General features: G+C 41.5%; 1 protein-coding gene and 1 long non-coding RNA gene across 2 annotated transcripts; one reads left to right on the forward strand and one right to left on the reverse strand.

Annotated features, from left to right (window-relative positions):
• Positions 1-969: 969 nt before the first annotated feature.
• On the reverse strand, positions 970-9,399 carry LOC118390769 (uncharacterized). Its single transcript, XR_004826995.2, has 3 exons — positions 3,530-9,399; positions 3,177-3,226; positions 970-3,074 (listed from the first exon to the last, which is right to left on the reverse strand). It is a non-coding gene; the product is annotated as an uncharacterized LOC118390769 (long non-coding RNA).
• A 387-nt stretch (positions 9,400-9,786) lies between these two features.
• Positions 9,787-21,317, forward strand: LOC118390429 (spermine synthase-like). The gene is made up of 11 exons (XM_035780989.2): positions 9,787-9,987; positions 11,059-11,179; positions 17,026-17,113; positions 17,370-17,434; positions 17,569-17,744; positions 19,558-19,712; positions 19,892-19,981; positions 20,124-20,238; positions 20,470-20,549; positions 20,942-21,057; positions 21,199-21,317. The coding sequence occupies exons 1-11, from the start codon at positions 9,942-9,944 to the stop codon at positions 21,227-21,229; spliced, it is 1,083 nt and encodes a 360-aa protein (XP_035636882.1). The 5' UTR covers positions 9,787-9,941; the 3' UTR covers positions 21,230-21,317.

Below are 21,317 nucleotides of genomic sequence, written 5' to 3' on the forward strand. Positions count from 1 at the left end.
AGCGGTTGAGGGCATTCACAGCCGACCGCTTAGATGGGTGGGGGCATACCAGCCAACTGTTTTTATGTGGTCCTTCTAGCCGGATTTAGTGACAAACTCTTTTTTTACATGGTCCGTCATTTGTTCAGATTAGTCTTTACAATACCACAATGACATAGCGAAAACCTGTGATTGTGTCGAGGCACAGATCTGGGGAAGGGTACCAAAACATTTCTGCAGCATTGAAGATCCCCAAGAACACAGTGGCCTCCATCATTCTTAAGTGGAAGAAGTTTGGAACCACCAAGATTCTTCCTAGAGTTGGCCGCCCGGCCAAACTGAGTAATTGGGGGAGAAGGGCCTTGGTCAGGGAGGTGACCAATAACCTGATGGTGACTCTGACAGAGCTCCAGTTTCTCTATGGAGATGGGAGAACCTTCCAGAATGTTTGTCAGCGGCAGGGAGTGGGAGACTAGTCAGTATCGAGTGAAAGAAGAACAGAACAAAGTACAGCGAGATCCTTGATGAAAACCTGCTCCAGAGCCCTCAGGAACTCAGACTATAAGGTGAAGTTCCACCTTCCAACAGGACAACGACCCAAAGCACACAGCCAAGACAATGCAGGAGTGACTTCGGGACAAGTCTCTGAATGTCCTCGAGTTGCACAGCCATAGCCAGGACATGAACCAGATCGGACATCTCTTGAGACCTGAAAGTAGCTGTGCAGCGACGCTCCCCATCCAACCTAACAGAGCTTGAGAGGATCTGCAGAGAATGGGAGAAACTCTCCAAATACAGGTGTGCCAGGCTTGTAGCGTCATACCCAAGAAGAATCAAGGCTGTAAAAAAAAAATCGAAATGTATTTTTGCTTTGTCATTATGGGGTATTGTGTGTAGATTGATGAGGAAAAATGTATTTAATCCATGTTAGAATAAGGTTGTAACGTAGCCAAATGTGGAAAAAGTCAAGCGGTCTGATTACTTTCCAAATGCACTGTATGCTCCCTGGGGCACTTCCTCAGGAAGTATAGAGGAAGGAGACGGGATTAGTTTGGGTCTGTTACTCAAAATACTGAATGTACAATAGCATGAACTCCCTCTTATTAGTTGCCGTTCATCTTTTAAAGGAATGCATCTTCATCACACCCCTTCATCAAGTCTCAAGAAGGTAATGGAATATAAAATACAAAAATAAACAAATGATGATTAAGCCTACTTGACCAACAGTTGACATAATTTGTAGATGCTGTGTGCCTTTAACTATAAATAAGTTAACAGGCTGCTTGACTGACACTCTCTGATGGTATGTCAGGTCGACCTGATAGTGCTGGTTGGCTCTCACTCAAGGTTAAGTGCATGTGAGAGTCTTTGTGCTTGCAGACACCTACAAGTGAATAAGGGGGAGGAAGATAAAGTAGCTTGAATGAAAGGGTTCTCATCTTCAGGGGTGAACACATGGCAAATAACGAGACACCCAGGTGTCCACAACATGTTCAATTCATCTAAAGTTAATCTACAAGTAAACTGTATTTTGAAGCATGGCTGTACAAAATAAAGGCTGCCTTTTGAGACAATATTATCTCAGGCTTTCTCGGCCCGTGTCTGGTCTTTAGTGCCCTCTAGGGGCTTGACTCAATAAACAGTTACAGTGTTGTGAACAAGGTTTCACAGTAAATCACTGTCTCAGACATTTTATATATCAACATATATTTATACATCTTTTTAATAATTTAGACAGGGGAGTCCCATTGAGATCAATATATTTTTTCAAGGAAGCCCTGCATGACAAGTCCAAGCAATTACACAATAAAAGTTACGGTCAAAGGCAGGAGCATATGAAACACACAACGAAAAAAAACAACGAAAAACACAATCATAAAAAAAACATCTACATTCCTCAGCGAAGACGTGCTCTACCAACTCTCTGAACTGCACGAAAAGCACCAATGCATCCAACTGTGGGGTATTCTGTAGATTGTTACATAAGTGAGATGCGAAGAAACTAAAAGCTGTTTTACTTAAATCTGTAGTGACAGAAGGAATTTCAAAGTTCGCCAGCCCTGTGACCTGGTATGTTATCTCGTACATCTAAAGGTTAGTAATGGCAATAGGTAATGCGGGAGTTTTTGCAAAACAGAATGCTTTTAAAACATTTTTTTTTAACCTATGCGACGTCAAAGAAGGCCAGCCTACTTTCTGATAGAGTGCAAAAACTGTCAGCTGCCTTCATGGAGATCAGGGGTTCCCAGCATTGGGGAAGATCCCCTCCCCCGCGTGTGTGACTCGTCTATTTCTGCGGGCACAAGCACTGTTCATGACACACTGTTCACACCCCTCTTGTTGGTGGAGAACGTGTTTGCAAGTTTAACGCTTATTTATTGCAATTCTACACATTTTGTCATGGGGTGAAAATAACATTTAGCCGTTTTAAAGCAAATTTTCTTGCAATTCTATACATTTTGCCATGTCTAATGTGTGTTCATGTAATATTTGAGTGACCAAAAAATTACAACAATATCTATGGGCTGAAAAACCTAAATAAAAAACCATTAGCTGACATGGGCTAGTTGATCTGGACATTTCTGACAAGTTATAAATAGCTCTTTAAGGTATGCAATGACTGACATGACAAGAGGAACTGATGATACAGTTTCGAAAATGAACCTTGTGCACTCTACTATTCAAACATTCAAGAGTAAGTTTAAAGCCAGACTGAGTTCCTCTAAAAATATATATTTTTTATTATTGTATTTTTTTTGGTGGGGGGGCCCACAATTTACCTCAAGTTTCTGAGATAAGGTAAACTTCCTGCTGTCTCCCATCTACCATTCCTGAACGGTCATAAGGTGAATGCACCAATTTGTAAGTCGCTCTGGATAAGAGCGTCTGCTAAATGACTTAAATGTAAATGTCTTTTCCCACACCAACTGTCCATGTGGCTCCTTGGCCCACTCAGAAAGAAGTGCCTAAGAGCTCCTTAGGGCTCTTGGTGGACTAGGGGCCTGCCATGTCGGTGCAGACCCAGCCAGGGCAGCGGGCATTCCATCAGCTGCCCAGGTCTCAGCCTAAATCCTGGACAGCACAGTCACTCCAATCTATAAAGAGGTCAACAAAACTATATCATACATATTTCTAAATGGCTAAATCTGTCATTTCCCCTTTCCCCTTGACAGTTGTGTGGACAGACAGTAGTCTACCTTTGTTGTGCCATAGGCTGTATTTGGCCTGGGCCTGATGGTTCCCCCTGCTGAGAGACAATAACGAACACCTCTATCAGCAAGCATAGAGGGGGAAGGTAGGAGCTCAATGTCAATTAGCATCACCTTCACCAGTGTTGGAGCCATAACTTTAAAAAAGTAATATATTACCTACTACGCGTTCTCTTTCAACAGTAACACATTACTTTACTTATTACTCCCTGGGAAAGGTAATTAGTTATACTACTCTTTATATTACTTTTTGCATTCTCACTCAATGTAAACAATGTCAATGTTATGTTACTTAGGCCTGCACACCACTGGATAATGGCAGCATTTCCTCTACTACATACCCAGCTACAAGCATGTTCAGCTCTCCCTGGGTTACAGCCTGTCCTCCTGAATGATTAAAATCAAGCCTGGGTTGTTTGGAGGAGGTATGTCTACATTTCTCTTCAGCAGCAGTGGTCAGGCCTAGGGGGTCTTTCGCTATGAGTTTTGTCATGGCGTGATGCTTTTGCAGGTGCTTCAAGAGGTTGGAAGTTGTGTTTCTTGCAGTGGAAAGGTGTTTCTCTCCTGGGCACAGTTTACACTTTTTACAGTTATATTCTTGTCATTTTGTCCTTCTACCAAATCAAAGTACTGGGAGTACTTCCACACTGAGAAACTATTTCAAATCATCTCTCAATGATAATCTCAGGCAGGTGGGTGCCCACCCCAAAGTGCTGCATGTATTTTTAATTTTACCTTTATTTAACCAGGTAGGTGTAACGGCTTTCTTCCGTCAAAGGAGAGGAGGACCAAAATGCAGCGTGGTTAGAGTTCATGTTCTTTAATCAGAGAAACTAACCATGAACACAATAAACGTGGCAAAACCGAAACAGTCCTATCTGATGCAGAGAACACAGGAGAGACAGGAAACAACCACCCACAAAACAGGCTACCTAAATATGGTTCCCAATCAGAGACAATGACTAACACCTGCCTCTGATTGAGAACCATATCAGGCCAAACATAGAAATAGACAAACTAGACACACAACATAGAATGCCCACCCAGCTCACATCCTGACCAACACTAAAACTATGAACTATGGTCAGAACGTGACAGTAGACCAGTTGAGAATAAGTTCTCATTTACAACTGTGACCTGGTCAAGATAAAACAAAGCAGTGCGACAAAAACAACAACACAGAGTTACACATAAACAAACGTACAGTCAATAACACAATAAAAAAATCTATGTACAGTGTGTGCAAATGTAGAAGAGTAGGGAGGTAAGGCAATAAATAGGCCATGGAGGTGAAATAATTACAATTTAGCATTAACACTGGAGTGATAGATGTGCAGATGATGATGTGCAAGTAGAGTTACTGGGGTGCAAAAGAGCAAGAGGATAAATAACAATATGGGGATGAGGTAGTTGGGTGTGCTATTTACAGATTGGCTGTGTACAGGCACAGTGATCAGGGAATATGCTTCGACAGCTGATGCTTAAAGGTCGAGTGGGACATATAAGACTCCAGCTTCAGTGATTTTTGCAATTTGTTCCAGTCATTGGCAGCAGAGAACTGGAAGGAAAGGCGGCCAAAGGAAGTGTTGGCTTTGGGGATGACCAGTGAAATATACCTGCTTGAGCGTGTGCTACGGGTGGGTGTTGCTATGGTGACCAGTGAGCTGAGATAAGGCGGGGATTTACCTAGCAAAGACTTAGATGACCTGGAGCCAGTGGGTTTGGCGACGAATATGTAGTGAGGGCCAGCCAACGAGAGCGTGCAGGTCGCAGTGGTGGGTAGTATATTGGGCTTTGGTGACAAAACGGATGGCACTGTGATGGACTACATCCAGTTTGCTGAGTAGAGTGTTGGAGGCTATTTTGTAAATGACATTGCCAAAGTCAAAGATTGGTAGGATAGACATTTTTACGAGGGTAAGTTTAGCAGCATGAGTAAAGGAGGCTTTGTTGCAAAATAGGAAGCCGATTCTAGATTTAATTTTGAATTGGAGATGCTTAATGTGAATCTGGAAGGAGAGTTTACAGTCTAGCCAGACACCTAGGTATTTGTAGTTGTCAATATATTCTAAGTCAGAACCGTCCAGAATAGTGATGATAGTCGGGCAGGCGGGTGCGGGCAATATTCGGTTGAAGAGCATGGATTTAGTTTTACTAGCATTTAAAAGCAGTTGTAGGCCACGGAAGGAGTGTTGTATGGCATTGAAGCTCGTTTGGAGGTTTGTTAACACAGTGTCCAAAGAAGGGCCAGATGTATACAGAATGGTGTCGTCTGTGTAGAGGTGGATCAGAGAATCACCAGCAGCATGTATACATATTGATATATATACAGATAAAAGAGTTGGCCAGAGAATTGAACCCTGTGGCCCTCCGATTTGACACACTGAACTCGATCTGAGGAGTAGTTGATGAACGGGGCGAGGCAGTCATTTGAGAATCCAAGGCTATTGAGTCTGCCGATAAGAATGCAGTGATTGACAGAGTCGAAAGCCTTGGTCAGGTCGTTGAAGACGGCTGCACAGTACTGTCTTTTATCGATGGTGGTTATGATATAATTTAGGACCTTGAGCGTGGCTGAGGTGCACCAGCTCGGAAACCAGATTGGATAGTGGAGAAGGTACAGTGGGTTTCGAAATGGTTGGTGATCTGTTTGTTAACTTGGCTTTCAAAGATTTTAGAAAGGCAGGGCAGGATGGATATACAGTGGGGCAAAAAAGTATTTAGTCAGCCACCAATTGTGCAAGTTCTCCCACTTAAAAAGATGAGAAAGGCCTGTAATTTTCATCATAGTTACACTTCAACTATGACAGATAAAATGAGGGGGGAAAATCCAGAAAATCACATTGTAGGATTTTTAATGAATTTTCAAATTATGGTGGAAAATAAGTATTTGGTCACCTACAAACAAGCAAGATTTCTGGCTCACAGACCTGTAACTTCTTCTTTAAGAGGGTCCCCTGTCCTCCACTCGTTACCTGTATTAATGGCACCTGTTTGAACTTGTTATCAGTATAAAAGACACATGTCCACAACCTCAAACAGTCACACCCCAAACTCCACTATGGCCAAGACCAAAGAGTTGTCAAAGGACACCAGAAACAAAATTGTAGACCTGCACCGGGCTGGGAAGACTGAATCTGCAATAGGTAAGCAGCTTGGTTTGAATAAATCAACTGTGGGAGCAATTATGAGGAAATGGAAGACATACAAGACCACTGATAATCTCCCTCGATCTGGGGCTCCACGCAAGATCTCACCCGGTGGGGTCAAAATGATCACAAGAACGGTGACCAAAAATCCCAGAACCACACGGGGGGACCTAGTGAATGACCTGCAGAGAGCTGGGACCAAAGTAACAAAGCCTACCATCAGCAAGAGCATTGAAGATGAAACGTGGCTGGGTCTTTCAGCATGACAATGATCCCAAACACACCGCCCGGGCAACGAAGGAGTGGCTTCGTAAGAAGCATTTCAAGGTCCTGGAGTGGCCTAGCCAGTCTCCAGATCTCAACCCCATAGAAAATCTTTGAAGGGAGTTGAAAGTCCATGTTGCCCAGCAACAGCCCCAAAACATCACTGCTCTAGAGGAGATCTGCATGGAGGAATGGGCCAAAATACCAGCAACAGTGTGTGGAAACCTTGTGAAGACTTACAGAAAACGTTTGACCTCTGTCATTGCCAATAAAGGGTATATAACAAAGTATTGAGATAAACGTTTGTTATTGACCAAATACTTGTTTTCCAGCAGTTGTGCTCAGTAGTTATGGTCAGTAGTTATGGTCTCTAGTTGTGTTGTTGTGGTCAGTAGTTGGTTCGTTGTGATCAGTAGTTGTGGTCAGTAGTTATGGTCTGTAGTTGTGGTCAGTAGTTGTGTGGTTATGTGCAGTAGATGTGTGATTGTGGTCAGTAGTTATTGTATGTAGTTGTGTTATTTTGGTCAGTATCTGTGTGGTTGTGGCTGTGTTCAGTAGTGTTGCGGTTCGTAGTTATGGTGTATGGTTCATTAGTCTTGGTCAGTAGTGTTGGAGTTGTGTTCAGTAGTTGTGTGGTTGTGGTCAGGAGTTATGGTCCCTAGTTGTGTTGTGGTCAGTAGTTATTTGTATTTAATCTTCATTTAAATAGGCAAATCAGAACAAATTCATATTTACAATTACGGCCTACCCCGGCCAAACCCTAACGACACTGAGCCAATTATGCGGCGCCTTATGGGATTCCCAATCACGGCCGGTTGTGATACAGCCTGGAATCGAACCAAGCACTGAGATGCAGTGCCTTAGACTGCTGCACTACTCGGGAGCCCAGTTGTAGTTGTGGTCAGCAGTTGTGTGGTCAGTTGTTGGTTGGTTGTGTTCAGTAGTTGTGGTCAGTAGGTATAGTCTCTAGTGTTCAGGAGTTGTGTGATCAGTAGTTAGTTGGTTGTGGTCAGTAGTTGTGTGATTGTGGTCAGGGGTTGTGTCCAGGACTGCTGGGCTGAAGAAATGCCAGGCCACGCAGAGACGCAAGAGATTGATCTTCACTGAGTTCGCTCCATTAGTTTGCACTATATATATATAGATCAACGTTTTTTTTCTGTGATCGAATCAACATTATATCAGCCCCTTTTCAATGCAAAAAACTAAACAAATCTAACTTTGCAAGATTGAGTCTGTGATTTTGTTACAGGCAGAGCCAGAGCACAAAAGGGAGTGGGGGTAAACCCACAAGTGGTCTTTCAATCACCCAGGGTTGAATGTGTTTTTCAAATCAGTTCAGATCAGAGCTGTGCTGGTGCAAATTTGTTGATATTCTTTGCTAGTTATTAGCCCAGTTATAGATAAGTATAGGTCAGCAATGGGGAATTACTGCTTCCTACAAAGCACAAATCGTTTAGGCTTAGGCTACATTTCAAGCTGTCTTTGAAAAGCCAGTCAGGTAAAAAGCTTATGTCTTAATGGGGCAGTGTTGTATTTTGAGACATGATTGAAGACGCAAATAAGCCAATAGGCAAAGAGGAAGCCTACATTGTCTAATTCTCTCTATGGTAATAATAAATCATTTTGTTTTGTAAAGTGGTTTCTTGCATCATACAACACATTACTTTGCAATTTACAGTACACTTATTTGGCTCATTGTCAAGTAAAAAAATAATTAATGTCAAGCACTTCATAATGTAAAAGTCTCATGCAATGGAGGCCACATAGGCTACTGTAGGCTATATCATAGAAATCAAAAGCTATTTCCATGTGAAAGTGTTATGGGATTTGCTCCATTGGTTTTGTTGGTAGTCCTTCACTATGCTCAAATGGCCACAATAGTCTAATGCCTAAAACTGTAAGGGTACAGTCTCAGTGTTCACTGTAAACGAGCGCCGGAAGATTCAACTCAATATTAGGAAGGTGTGCTTAATGTTTTGTCCACTCAGTTTATTTGTCTCTGACTATTACCAATGTGCTATAGTGAGAATGATTATTGAGGGATCTCCACTAAAACTAAACATGTTCATTATTGCTGAATGCCAGCACTCCCATTCAAACGCCAAATCCAATTCTGAAGTTTTCCAAAATTTCAATAGTCGAGTGAACGAGACAGGACTTGGAAGGACGTCCACGCGACACTATAACAGATTACATGTAACAAGGATTATAATGTAATCAGATTACGAAATCTAAGTAACTAATCAACCCGGATTACTTACATGTGTGGCCCTAATCAGATTACAATTACATTCTTAAAAATAGCCAATTACATGTTGGATTACTTAATCTAATTTCAAGATGTGGGCTGCAAGTGTTTTCAACAAACACACCGAAATTGCAGATTTTTTTGTATTCATTTTTTACATCTAAGAGCCACACAGCTTGAAGTCACCTTTCAGCGGGAATGGAAGCTTTCTCTTCTGTTATTATTTATCTGAAATCTCCAAAATCTCCCCCATTTAACCAGGATCTTTGTATCAAAAGGACATTTTTGATTAGTCAAAACAGTTCACTTCCCAAGCACTGAGATGAAATACATAAGAAATCAATTGCTTAGACTACTCAGCTAAATCTCTAGTTTCATTAAACTAAATTAAATAAACATTTTTAATAAACATTTGTATCTCAATATCAAATGATTTCTGGGTAACAGTTAAGTACCTTACAGTGATTGTTTTCCATAAAAATTCTCCCCAATAAACAAAAAATAGCTTCTTAGCAAAGAGCAATTTCTGAAGCAAAACTTGTTCTATGACTGTCTGCTAGTGGTCTGAGTGGGGAAGGGAAACATAAAAGTAGCTTTTATTGGCAGATCTCTTTCTTATTGGTCTATTTACTAGTTTACCGCCTGATGAGGTCACCAGGCAGGCCAAAACTCCATCCCACCAAAACAGGCTGACATTTCAGGTGTTCTTAATTATCATCATCTTCATAGTATTATTCCAACCTCAGTGTGAAAATATATATAGAAAACGTTTTTGACTGCACTGGGCCTTTAATCTCAAGAAATAGTTTAAAAAAAAGTTAGTTTGGGAACAGGTCTTTCTCTGCCCAACTCACAGGAAGCCTACTGTAGACCCAGTCTGAACAAAGCACGAGGTAGACTAGGCACAGAGTCATCGGACCATCCCCCTGCGAGCCCACAAACACACCAGTCTGCGTTGTAGAAAACCCTCTCACTCAAACAGCAGCAGCGGTACTGGCAGTACGATCAAGGCCTTTCCTTCAGTCTCCACAGGCAAACTCCGTTTTCACACCGGCTGCCTACTCCAGGCATGGCTGACGGCTGTACCCAGTCATGGCACTGCGACATTACACCCTCGACTTCAACCTCTCAGCGCCAGGTAAATTGCACACACGGGCATTCGTTAGACTACGAACGGTTTCAGCACGAAATATGCTCTGAGACCAGGTTGCACTACAGGACATGGGCCGTTGTCTTTCCGCATCTAGCTAGCTAACTACTTACTGTACGTTAGCTAGCTAATCGTTGACAATACGTGCAGTCTGTCCAATATACTTGCATAATATAGCTAGCTAGCTATGCACGATTTAGTGGGGGTGGGGGGGTTCTCCGAGGACACAACTCGTTAAAACTGAGTAAGAATATTTCTAGCTAAATGGCATCCGCTATCTTGATAGCTAGCTAGGTAGCATAATTCCAAGTCACTGGTTGCCAGCAGATTGACAGGCAAACGGGTAATATGACCTTTCGTGCAGTTGCTAGCAAGCTAACTAGATTAGCAAAGCCATGTGTCTGCTGCTGCGCCTGTCTGCGTGACTGGACAGTCAAACTGCTACTAGCTAAACAATGGTGACCATGCTTATTGATGAGGCTAGCCATCAATAAAGTACAAGGTCCCAGTGGCCAATAATCGGTATGATATCCATAGACACTCACTGTAAAAAGGCTTGCACGATCAATTTTCTAGTTAAATTAGGCTACTGCCATTTTCTTTGCATTGTGCTGCATAGCACTTTCAATTATTCGTAATTTTCGCCAACTATTATAGGTGGTTGTTACAAGTTATAGTGTGTGCAGTAAGAAACCCATTCTTATATACCTAGGAAGATAACACCTACTAAAACCTGCACAGGGACTGCAGTCATTGGCACTCTCGAACACACCTGATACATTCTGTTTAGTTGGGGTTGGAAGAGGCTCCCAGGGCTAATCCCTTACCTAGCAGGCCTAGTCACATTAGGAGCTGTGAAACACCGAGATGTCTGAGCTATAGCCTACTTCTCCCGTCCAGTTCAGTCATCAATCAGGCTAGGCAGAAATTAGTCTGGGACTGCCCTCTGGGAGAACGGGCCATTATCTGTGGTTCTGTCTGGAGGAGGAATTTCATGAGGGGGTTGTTGTGGTCATAACTGTGATCTCACCATATATACCCCTCTCCTATTCTGTTTAGCTGACTGTCCTTCGACTGTGCGTGGGCTGCAGTCTATATTTCAAGAGCAGGAAATGACAGAGACTGTCCATGACACTGAGGGACATGGATACCTTGCTACCTTCATTGGCAAGAATGGCAGGTAGGCACCAGTTCAATCAACACTGTCATTATTGATGTCACAATCAATATATTTTGTAGAATATATATATATTTTTTCCAAAATTCAGTGCTATAATAATAATAATAATAATAATAATAACCAGACATAAAAAAGCACAGGAGACAGTCAATGGGGATGTATTCAAACTATTGATAGATAACAAACTACCATACTATGCTTCAACAGGTGTTATTGAATTGAAGATTATGTGATCATGGTTACAATCTTCAAAGATAAAATGGGATTGAATAAAAAGAAAATGGCACTCCGTAGGGCAGGGTGCCACTAGTTCATGTATGGACATTTCCATGTGACACAGACTCACTGTTTCACTTTATAATAATAATAATAATATATGCCATTTAGCAGACGCTTTTATTTTACATTACATTTAAGTCATTTAGCAGACGCTCTTATCCAGAGCGACTTACAAATTGGTGCATTCACCTTATGACATCCAGTGGAACAGCCACTTTACAATAGTGCATCTAAATCTTAAATCCAAAGCGACTTACAGTCATGTGTTTGCCAAACAAAAACATTGATTGCAAAGTTTAACAAACCATAAACCTATGTATATGCAAAAGTCTCCTTTTAACAATTGCCACTGAAAATGTTGCTGAAACACATTTTCTTGAGGTGAAGATGCAAAGTTTGGTAACAGAATGACAGTTAAATCTCCCTCAGTTTGTAACTACGTTTTTCAGAAACTTGGTTAAATATCTACTCCAAATTAAGATTCAAAGATGTCGGCAGAAAGAATGACGTGACACCTTGAGTTTGAAAAAAATCTATTTTGGTTATTGAACTACAGTAAGTGAATAGAAGAAGGTCAACACCCAGCAACAGAATGACATCATGGGTCCTTGATCTGTACTATACAAAAAGGCCTAATTATAAATGTCATTCTGTTCATGAATTGTTACACAAAGGTAGAACATTTTATGCTCCTTTGCATGTTTGGATATTATTCTACACACTGGCTATTATTCTAATGAGCCACATTTGGTTGGTCCAGTCCGGACCAAATCTGTACCTTGTCTCCTCTTGCGGCTGCTTAGATTCACCATAAGTTTGCATGCTGTTCTGTTAGGTCAAATGCAGTCAGATTGTTCCAAACTAGAACGGCGTTGCTTTCCACTGCTTCCTAATATAAATAATTATATTTCTATAATCACATTTCCATCCAACCTTTTTTGTGCAAGTAAAGTACATGTTGGATAAAAGTGTCACGACAGGCCTGATTGAAACAGGATATTTGTCGGTAAACTTTGCAAATGTCGACAAAAGAAAATACGCTAGACACGGTAGGTTCTTTTTGTGCCTGAAATTAATTATGTAAGAAATGGAGGTGAGGCGCCTTTTTTTAATATGCGCAAACATCGAAATAACAACCATCATATTGAAGTAAATTTGGAGTCACGCAAAAATATGTTGTGTGGCCCAACCACTACGACTCGGGAAAGCATGTAGTTTATTAGGCTACAGATGAAATAAGTGATAATGAACTTGGCAGGGTGGTGAACGTGCATGATGATGAGCTTTATGCTCCTTTCCAATAAATATTGAGGGTGTTATTCTGGTGACGTGATGATCGATGCTTGACTGCCGTGTGACAAAATAAAATTTAGCTCAATTGTCCATTTTGTAATCTCATGTAGGTAGCCTACACGCACTGTATCTGCGAGCTGCTGACTGGAGTACACATGCCAAGACCAGAGTGGGCCCTCAGAACAACCTCAATTTCTCAGGGCATAGACTCTACAAGGTGTTGAAAGTGTTCCACAGGGATGCTGGCTCATGTTGACTCCAATGCTTCCCACAATTGTGTGAAGTTGGCTGGATGTCCTTTGGGTGGTGGACCATTGTTGATACACACAGGAGACTGTTGTGCATGACAAACCCAGCAGCGTTGCAGTTCTTTTACGTTGCCGTTCTTGCTAACACACCCATTCAAATGCACTTCTGTTTTGCCCATTCACACTCAGAATGGAAAACATGCACAATCCATGTCTCAAGGCTTAAAAAATGTGACTAGTTCGCTTTATTTCAGTTTGTGTGACAAAACAAGCAGTCATTGTGTAGGGAATCATTGTAAATCAAATGTTATTTGTCACATACAGGTGTTTAGCAGGTGTTATTGTGGGTGTAGCGAAATGCTTGTGTTTCTAGCTTCGACAGTGCAGTAATATCTAACAATTTCACAACATACCCCAATACACGCATCTAAGTAAAGGAATGTTATTAAGAATATATAAATATATGGACGAGCAATGTCAGAGCAATGGCATAGACTAAGATGCCGTATATACATATGAGATGAGTAATGCAAGATATGTAAAATGATGAAATGACTTGTGATTTCAAGTCTATGTTTATAGGCAGTAGCCTCTGTGCTAGTAATGGCTATTTAACAGTCTGATGGCCTTGAGATGGAAGCTGTCTGTTGCACCTGTACTGACCTCGCCTTCTGGATGATGGCAGTGGCTCGGGTGGTTGTTGTCTTTAATGATCTTTTTGGCCTTCCTGAGACATTGGGTGCTGTAGGTGTCCTGGAGGGAAGGGAGTTTTCCCCCGGTGATGTGTTGCCATTTCAGTTTGTCAGTGATGTGTATGCAGAAGGAACTTGATCCTTGTACCATCTAAACTGCTCTGAAACATATTTTACATAACCAAAGATATTGTATTTTCAGCTGTTTGAAGCTGGTGTACAAAACTGAAGAATGGGAAGTATAGAAATGGATCTGCTGCTTCTTAGGCTTGCTTTCAATGAGTGACAGATCTATAACTATCATTTCTATGTGAATTTGGTTGAGTCCACCCAAAAGTTACATATTGTAGCTTTAAATAAAGTTTGATTTTAGTCCTCTTCTTTAACTTTAATACTGATTAGGATTAAGCCAGTAGCTCAGCTGAAACAATCCAAGCGTTACATATGCTTTAAATGTTGATTTTTGGTTGTTTGTCAACCAAACAGAATTCAATAATACTTTTGTTATACAGTAAGGCGGAGATAAGTGGCCGAGATTGAGACATGTGTAGTTTACAGCAGTGGATGCGTCAATTCATACTACAAGCATAGTGGGCCTAATGACAATTGCTGAGTGTCATTACACTATTAGATTTTTTTGTAACATAATTCTCTTTCCATTCATCAAATTGCGGGTGCTCTTTTGAGATGCTGGAATTATTTTGTGAGTGGACAAACGTGCATGGCTAGCCAACAGGAGTGGCTTTGGAGTGATTGTTTGACAATCGGACACAAACGCCATAAATGAATGTATTCCTTATGTAAATCTGTGACTATATATAGTTGGTCAATACCAGTAAGACATGACATTTACTTTCACCCCTGAATGTAACAGTATTTATTCAACCTTTAAAAATGAGTCATGCATCCATGGCCACATTTTGAGGTTAGCTTACTGTAACTATACATGTCTTCCTATGCAATCATATTCTGCAAGGAATCTTGGTTGTGCTATTAGCTGAAGCACCGTGATAACTCATTAAGTTGACATATACAGTTGAAGTCAGAAGTTTACACCTTAGCCAAATACATTTAAACTCAGTTTTTCCACAATTCCTGACATTTAATCCTAGTAATAATAATAATAATATAATATATGCCATTTAGCAGACGCTTTTATCCAAAGCGACTTACAGTCATGTGTGCATACATTGTACGTATGGGTGGTCCCGGGAATCGAACCCACTACCCTGGCGTTACAAGCGCCATGCTCTACCAACTGAGCTACAGAAGGACCAAAAAATGCCCTGTCTTAGGTCAGTTAGGATCACCACTTTATTTTACGAATGTGAAATGTCAGAATAATAGTAGTGATTTATTTCAGCTTTTATTTCATTCATCACATTCCCAGTGGGTCAGGCGTTTACATACACTCAATTAGTATTTGGTAGCATTGTCTTTAAATTGTTGACCTTGGGTCAAACGTTTCAGGTAGCCTTCCACAAGCTTCCAACAATAAGCTTCCCATTCCTCCTGACAGAGCTGGTGTAACAGAGTCAGGTTTGTAGGCCTCCTTGCTCGCACACGCCTTTTCCGTTCTGCCCGCAAATGTTCTATAGGATTGAGGTCAGGGCTTTGTGATGGCCACTCCAATACCTTGACTTTGTTGTCCTTTAGCCATTTTTCCACAACTGTGGAAGTATGCAACCAAGCATCAACTTCCTGACTGATGTCTTGAGATGTTTCTTCAATATATCCACATAATTTTCCTTCCTCATGCTGCCATCTGTTTTGTGAAGTGCACCATGCCTTCCTGTAGCAAAGAACCCCCACAACATGATGCTGCCACCCCTGAGATTCACGGTTGGGATGGTGTACTTTGGCTTGCAAGCCTCCCCCTTTTTCCTCCAAACATAAAGATGGTCATTATGGCCAAACGGCTCTTTTTTTTTCTTCATCAGACCAGAGGACATTTCTCCAAAAAGTACAATCTTTGTGCCCATGTGCAGTTGCAAACTGTAGTCTGGCTTTTTTATGGCCATTCTGGAGCTGTGGCTTCTTCCTTGCTGAGCGGCCATTCAGGTTATGTTGATATATGACTCGTTTTACTGTGGCTATAGATACTTATGTACCCGTTTCATCCAGCATCTTCACAAGGTCCTTTGCTGTTGTTCTGGGATTTATTTGCACTTTTCACACCAAAGTACGTTCATCTCTAGGAAACTGAACGCATGTCCTTCTTGAGCGTTATGACTGCAGCGTGGTCCCATGGTGTTTATACTTGCGTACTATTGTTTGTACAGATGAACGTGGTATCTTCAGCTGTATGGAAATTGCTCCCAAAGATGAACCAGACTTGTGGAGGTCTACAACTTTTTAAAAAATTGTTTAGGTCTTGGCTGATTTCTTTTGATTTTCCCACAATGTCAAGAAAAGATGCACTGAGTTTTGAAGGTCGGCCTTAAAATGCATCCACAGGTACACCTCCAATTGACTCAAATGATGCCAATTAGAAGCTTCTAAAGCCATGACATCATTTTCTGGAATTTTCCAAGCTGTTGAAAGGCACAGTTAACTTTGTGTGTAAACTTCTGACCCACTGGAATTGTGATACAGTGAAATAATCTGTCTAAACAATAGTTTGAAAAATGACTTGTCATGCACAAAGTAGATGTCCTAACCGAGTTGCCAAAACTATAGTTTGTCAACAATAAATTTGTGGAGTGGTTGAAAAATGAGTTTTAATGACTCCAAACTAAGTGTATGTAAAGTTGGCTGCACAAAAATGTTGTGATTGAGAAATATTTAATGTGTGTGAGGAATTTGTAAAATCCCAGTTATTTTTTACCAATACCCAGACTGTCCAATGAAAACACCAGGTGTGTTACAGTGGTCAGACATCCTTTAGGAAGACCATTGATTGGCCAGTTAAGTGTATCATTGGTACAACAATGGCTTTCGTTCAGTTGAACGCATGGCCCTTTAGTAGCTTTGTGTATCGGATCAAAGGGCTTTTCTGCTTCCTGTTTTGTGTGGTGAGTGGTAAACACAGCTGGTGAGGCATTGTGTGGGCCTAAGCCTGCATGAATATGGCTGCCCGCAGCAACACAACACACCATTTTGGATAAAAAATGCTCAACCTTCAGCTGCCCCTGGCTCTCCACTGTGCTTTCAGAAAGGTTAGGTCAATAATAGGTCACAACCTGTATCATGCCATAGCCGTAGCCTATAGGATATCTGCTAATCATGAGCTCTAGGTTTAAGGAGAAGTGAGTGCGAAGTTATAGCCTAGAATCAATGCTATTCTCCCCCTCACTTTAACTCTGCGCTTCTTTCTGTCTGTCTCTCTTTTCAGGTTGGTTATTCTGCGTGTGCACTCCCAAGGTCTGGTTACCGTTGATCTGCAGTGTTGTGAAGGAGATAACATTGCACAAGTAGATAATGTAGGTGACGAGAGGAAAAACAATTGTCTTTGCACTGGACCTGCTAATATCCAATCACAATAACGGAAATATAAAAAGAAACAATATACTATTTAACAGACCTTCAGAATGCCCTTAGTAAGACACCTTTCCATGAGTTCGTTACAGCAACACTTGACCGTAGGCCTTTGGACTATTTTGACATTTAGGATATTTTTCTTAATATAACATTGGGATATGCAACATAATACATTTGATTTTTCTTTTTTTCACTCAGCTTTTGAATGCACTGGAAAAGAAGCTAAAAAGTCTCCTACATGGAAACATTAGGGGGGTCAAGAGGTAAGCCCTGAGTGGTGGATGATCTGACTAGTGGCCTTGTTGTGTGATGACTGGAGAGCTACACAAGCTGTAGTGTGACGTGATTACCCTGTCACCATGAACATGATTTAGACTACCCCCCCCTCCTTCCCCAGGCTCCCAGCTCTGACACGAGGCGCAGCTGTTGATCGATACTGGCCCACAGCCGACGGCAGACTGGTGGAGTATGACATTGATCGGGTTGTATACGATGAGGACTCTGCATACCAGAACATAAAGATCTTGCACTCACAGCAGTTTGGCAATATCCTGATCCTCAATGGGGATGTTAGTAAGTAGAATATAACATTCCTACCAGAGTATGTGAACGTGTCCAATATGATTGGAGCACGGAGCGAGTTTCCCAAAGGCTGGAGCGTCAGCCTTCTCACCCGCTCCAATTCCGCTGAGGGCATGCCTGGCCCAGCAAGCATTTGTAGGCTACTTGTGTGCTACTATTAGACCCTTGCTTTAGCTACTGTCATGGAGTTTGCTAAATATTTTCATACAGAAACAGATTAAACACACAGGTGCAAAATCAAGGTGACTTACAAAGATGAGGAGGACCAAGAGCAAGAGAGGGAGTGCGGTGATGTAGTGTCCACAACTAAAGAATCATTGTGGAATCTGAAAAGCCATATCCCGAAAGCATGAGGGTGTACTTACTACGAGCACATGAGGTAGGTAGCTAGCTAAGTGTGTCATTGTAGCAAAGTGTGTAAAACACTTTTTTAAATAACATTTAAAAAAATCAGATCTCTTTAAGTTTAGTTAATTTTCGTTCTATTATCTATATGATAAGGCTATCATTGATGTTTGCCCGATAGGCCTAACATATTACCTCTTTCAAGGAGCTTTCTGTTTATTTTGCCTAAACCTTTTAGGCCTACCTAAATAAAAATATAACTCTGCATCCCTGTCCAGCCTGACTGGAGTGCTTCAAAGGGTGTTTAGCATCCCCAGTGGTTCTGCAAGTATGGAGAGGATATTCTCCACTGTTGTCCTGCTCTCCAGGCACCATCGCATGAGCCTGAAGACAGACTGACCAAACTCATGTTTCAAAATTCAAAGACACTGTAGACTGAGCCTAATAAGGCATTTTTCGTTTAATTCTAAGTAAGTCGCAGCCCATATGTGCAATTTATAGACTAATGTTTAAATGCTGAGCCCTATAATGTCCCTGCCAGCCTAGTGTGTCGAACTCTCAAATGCTTCACAATGTATGTATTTGTAGGCCATAGCCCTGAAATAATAGGCGTATAATATATTAATCCTTATTAGGATCCCTGTCCATATGATTTCATTGAAATCATCAAGTTTGGTTTCAATACTTCAAAATTAAATTATAGGTCCAGGTAGACACAAAAATAGTTTGGAGCGGTTTTTAGCGGAGCGGTTGAAAAGGATGTGGAGCTCCGGTGCGCAAACACCGTAAGCGATGAGCGGGATTTCCAACCACTCAACTCTGTACTTTGATTCCTACGGGCTGTGATTTAATGGGATAGTTCACTACAATGACATATTGGTTTCCTTACTCTGTAAGCAGTCTGTGGATGAGGTATGACGCCAATCCAGGCTTTGGTTTGATTTCCCGGGCACTGTTTCCAAATGCTCTCGTTTTAGCGTTTGCGACACATCCCATTTAAGTCATTAGTGTTTTTCCACACATCATGTTCTAATCATCTATACATTATTTTTTGTTGAGCTTCACAGTACATTTTGACATACTTTCTGATTAATTGGACATGTGAGAAATGCATGACTTAAATGGGATTTGTCCAACAAATACTAAAACATTAGCATTTGAAAACTGCCAGGGAAATCTAAAACATGTCTTACCTTGACCATAGACTGCATGCAAGGTAAGGAAACTAATGTGATATTTGTGTGAACTTTCCCTTTTTGAAGATATAATTTGAGAATTATTCCATCACTTACTGCTCACGTATATCATTTTATATTTACTTTTATAATTGTTATTTACTGTAATGAGGTCACTATTGTAATTTTTTTATGATTTGAAATCTGAATCTAATAAGATGTACATTTTGACTGGGTTTCAGTAATGGCATATCTAATGATATTGTAATGTAATTATATGGCAGATCTGGCAGAGAGTGACCTGCCCTACACCCAGGCCATCATGGGCAGAGGGAAAGAGAACTATACAGGAAAGGAGGTGCTGATCTTAGGAGGCGGTGATGGAGGAATCCTCGCTGAGGCCGTCAAACTCAAGCCAAAGATGATCACCATGGTGGAGATATCCTTTCAGGATGCCATCTGTCACTTCCCTCTGCCCAGTTAACATATTGCTTCAGGGATTTGCACCGAAAACTATTTAACCTTCGAGCATTTTTTTTTTGTTGTTAGACATAACCCGGTAGAGCTATCTGGTCTGTGATCTATGTCTGGTTTGTAATGCCTTGACAAAGTGTCTACATCGACCAAATGGTGATTGATGGGTGCAGGACGCACATGAGGAAGGCTTGTGGAAGTGTTCTGGACAACCTGAAGGGAGACTGTTACCAGGTGAGGATGACACTGCTGTCCATTGCACTTTTCCTTAGTAGAGATGGAACATTTGTCATTTGCCCACTACTCTTGAAAGGGTTGAACCGGTCTGTATGGTCTTTTATGTTACTACAAGGGGTTACCGTGACTGTATTTCCAGGTGTTGGTGGAGGACTGTGTTCCGGTTCTGAAAAAGTATGTGGAGGAAGGGAAGACGTTTGATTACGTCATAAATGACCTCACAGCAGTTCCTATCTCCACAGCGCCAGAGGAGGGTGAGTGACATATGCTCTCGTGCTGTTCTCTTGGACATGAATTTCTAACTGTATATTGATGAAAACCGGTATGGCTCATTGTAAAGAGGAACTGCATTTTACCTCATCGCAAAGTATTGATCTGATTTAGGATGTGGACAGTGTAATGTTAAACTGTTTCTTGGATAGGAGGAAATGGGCTTATATGGCACACTCACATAATTGATTGACAGATGGTTTACTCTGTCTCAGACTCTACATGGGAGTTCCTACAGCTTATCTTGGATCTTTCAATCAAAGTACTGCGTCCTACTGGGAAGTACTTCACACAGGTAAAACTGCCTTTCTCATATTAGCTGAATGCTTCACACAGTCACTCTACTAACTAGTCAAGTCAGTTAAGGACAAATTCTTATTTACAATGACTGCCTACCCCGACCAAACCTTAAACCGGATGACACTGGGACAATTGTGCGCCGCCCTATGGGACTCCCAATCACGGACGGTTGTGATACAGCCTTGAATCGAACCAGGGTCTGAATCTAACCAGGGTCTGTAATGACGCCTCTAGCATTGCGATGCAGTGCCGTAGACCGCTGCGCCACTCAGGAGCCTCTTTAGTCTTTGTTGTTCATGAGAGATGTTTATCCTAGTGATGTTTTTAATGATACATATATTTTGTCACATGTGGTCCATGTTTTAACCCTGAGTTGTGTGTCCTCAGGGAAACTGTGCAAATCTGACTGAGGCACTGGCTCTCTATGAGGAACAGCTGGGAAGGCTCTCATGTCCTGTGGACTTTTCCAAGGAGGTGGTTTGTGTGCCCTCTTATATGGAACTGTATCCTTCTAAAAAAAAAAAAAAAACTATTGTCATTATCAGACACTCCTGTCATTTACAGGCAGACATAGTCGAACATTCATACAGAGACGTGTGGTTGCTTGTTGTTTGCATGCAATTCTCCTTAACGGACTGACTCAGGTGGGTTTTCTACACCGTTTGGAAGAAGTAAAGAGCTCTCATTCAAGCCCTGCCTGCCGGAATGTGAAAACTGTCCCCCCACCCATGATCCGCTATCGCACTGAGGGGCGATATGACCC

The sequence above is a fragment of the Oncorhynchus keta genome, chromosome 11, assembly GCF_023373465.1.
Source record: "Oncorhynchus keta strain PuntledgeMale-10-30-2019 chromosome 11, Oket_V2, whole genome shotgun sequence".
Taxonomy (NCBI): domain Eukaryota; kingdom Metazoa; phylum Chordata; class Actinopteri; order Salmoniformes; family Salmonidae; genus Oncorhynchus; species Oncorhynchus keta.

Coding starts and splice junctions, on each gene's coding strand:
- LOC118390429 (XM_035780989.2), top strand. CDS start 9,942: ATGGCACTGCGACATTACACCCTCGACTTCAACCTCTCAGCGCCAG. Junction 9,988..11,058: donor CTTCAACCTCTCAGCGCCAG/GTAAATTGCACA, acceptor TATTCTGTTTAG/CTGACTGTCCTTCGACTGTG. Junction 17,114..17,369: donor ACATTGCACAAGTAGATAAT/GTAGGTGACGAG, acceptor TTTTTCACTCAG/CTTTTGAATGCACTGGAAAA.